This window comes from Frankliniella occidentalis, unplaced genomic scaffold, assembly GCF_000697945.3.
Source record: "Frankliniella occidentalis isolate FOCC.00 unplaced genomic scaffold, Focc_3.1 Scaffold4392, whole genome shotgun sequence".
NCBI lineage: Eukaryota > Metazoa > Arthropoda > Insecta > Thysanoptera > Thripidae > Frankliniella > Frankliniella occidentalis.
Window position 1 is genome coordinate 866 of NW_026271439.1, and position 2,379 is coordinate 3,244.

The 2,379-nt window shown below is 56.9% G+C and overlaps 1 protein-coding gene across 1 annotated transcript; it reads left to right on the top strand.

Moving 5' to 3' along the window:
- Nucleotides 1-270: 270 nt before the first annotated feature.
- On the top strand, nt 271-2,288 carry LOC127752137 (cytochrome P450 4V2-like; the record flags this gene model as incomplete). Its single annotated transcript, XM_052276786.1, has 3 exons — nt 271-346; nt 1,755-2,005; nt 2,094-2,288. Coding segments are annotated over exons 1-3 (456 nt in total), but the record flags the coding sequence as incomplete, so codon positions are not given.
- Between the last annotated feature and the right edge of the window lie 91 nt (nt 2,289-2,379).

The following is a 2,379-nucleotide window of genomic DNA, read 5'->3' on the forward strand; positions in this document are numbered from 1 at the left end:
CTGTGATGGCTGCAAAACATTTCTCTCAGTGTACGCGCACCGAAAGCGCATTCGAGTTCGGTGCTTCTCTTAAGTAGGTGTGTGTGTGTGTAAAGTTAAGCCCACGATCTCGTGAGCCCATATATGAGCTTAACTTTACACACCTGGTTTAAGTTCTCAAAAAAACGCTATCGCGCTATCTTGGACAATTTATTAGTCAAATGTCTTTAGATACATGGATCCTAAAACGACAACAACCAGATGGACTCCTTGAGGTAGTTTGTTCATAAACACAAGTATGCGTTCCACCTGACCTGCTGCGGGGAAGTGCCGTCGTCGTGGCCGTTGACCATCCAGATGCATGCCGGTAATGCAGTGGAGACAAGAACAGAACGATGTACACCGATAAGAGCGTACCAAACTGTCGTTTTCATTTTATCGCTAATAAACTTTTATCGCCGCGCATCGGCGAGACGCAGAGACACGTTATTCTCTCCAAAAGGAAGGCGACTCACGACGCGACGACGTCCCACGTAGGGTCATGGCCGTTGGCCATGTGCGATGAGATTTGTTCTAGACTTGAAATGGGCAAGTACTTTGGGCAAACGAGGTTTCAGAAATAATTACAAATAACTGGTCAAGTGCGCCGATAGGTGACACATTCGATTGACTTCCGGCTGCCCGCTGCGCTGCCTGACTAGCCGGCGCTGAGGGCGGGCCGCTGGCCCCACACGGCTGCGTTGCGGGTCGGCCTACCCAGCCAGTCGCAGGCGCCATGTGGGCTCAGCACACTGTGGGTGAGTGTGAGTGGGCGACTGGAAATCCTGTATGAAGACGGGAGAAGACGGCGTTTGCCGGCGACCTGACTCATTCGCGCCTACGTTGTTGATAGGAGATTTGTTCTGATGACGATGTACGACTAATAATAATGCCGTTACAGTTACATGTCGCAGGGAGGTCATGAAGTTGCCATTTCGTGGGTAGATGTCTATGTCTACTACGACACGGGAGTGTTCGGGTTTGCTTTCCAGGGACCATAGCGCCTTACGGGTGGCGCGAGTACATTGTAAATCCGGGGTGTCCAGCAGGTAGGGACATAAGTCCGCCAGTCCGCCTAGTTTTGTGGGTCCCTACCCGCTAGGGCTCTCAAAAACCGGACCTACGGGTACCCGGGTGATCCGGGTAGGAACCAGGTAAACGGGTCCTACCGGGTGACCCGTACCCGGGTAGACCCGGTATGTTAAATTGCCTACCTACAGGCGCGGTTCCGCCGGGTCTACCCGGGTACCCGGGTAAACCCGTGTTACCCGGTAAGACCCGTTTACCCGGTTCCTACATGGGCGGGCAGGTACTCGGGTTACCCGGGTATGCGGGTAAAAGTGAGAGCCCTACTATCTGCAGGACACCTCGGATAGGTAAACCCGCGTACTGTTGTGTCGTAGCCCTTGGAGAGCCACCTGAAAGGGAGGCAATTTGCGCCACAAAACCCCTGAATGTTGGCAACCGACAGTGCATCGCCATTTGTCGGTAGCCCTTGAACACGGTACGCGACGACTACCGGAAGATAACAACAAAGTGTGGACTTGGTGCAGGGAGGTCGCGCAACCTCGAACTTAGTGTAACGGGAGCGACACAACCTCGATCTCTGTCGTTGGTGCGCATCGATGTTATCATCGCAACTATGTTGCTCTGTGCATAAATGCGGCATAAGTGCGCCTGGCGCCCGAGAGCTAGTACGTACAGTCACCACTGACACCCGATTTTCTTCCCCGTAGAGCCAAAGATGTTGACCGAGTTGGTGTTGGCGTTGGTGGCCCTGTACCTGGCGCTGTACGCCGTCGACAAGGCCCGCAAGCTGAGCACGCTGGCGCACATCGCCGGGCCCGGCTACCCGATCCCCATCATCGGCCACACGCCCTACATGTTCGGCTCCCGGGACGGCTTCTTGGCGCGGGCCCTCGTCGTGTGGCGCCGCTACGGCCCGGGACCCATCAAGTTCTGGCTCGGCGAGACCCCCATGGTGGCGGTAAGCGAGTATGGGCGAGGACCCAGACGTTAACCGACAGGTGCACTCATGCACACCGTTTTTGTCTCTTGCCTCTGCGGCGACACAGGTCACGCGGCCCGAGGACGTGGAGCCGCTGCTCAACTCGCAGCGCGAGGTGGACAAGCACGACGTCTTCTACCGGCCCCTGCAGAGCTTCTTCGGCAACGGCCTCATCAGCCTCAACGGCCAGGCCTGGTCCGTGCACCGCCGCGCCCTCACCCCGGCCTTCCACTTCCGGTCAGCACCCTTCCTTGCACTAACCGTACTGACCGTACCGCCGTGCGCAGTGAGGGTAGGCAGGCCCGCTGCGCTAGCGCGCGTGGCGGTACGGTATGCACGCGCCGTGCTCAGTG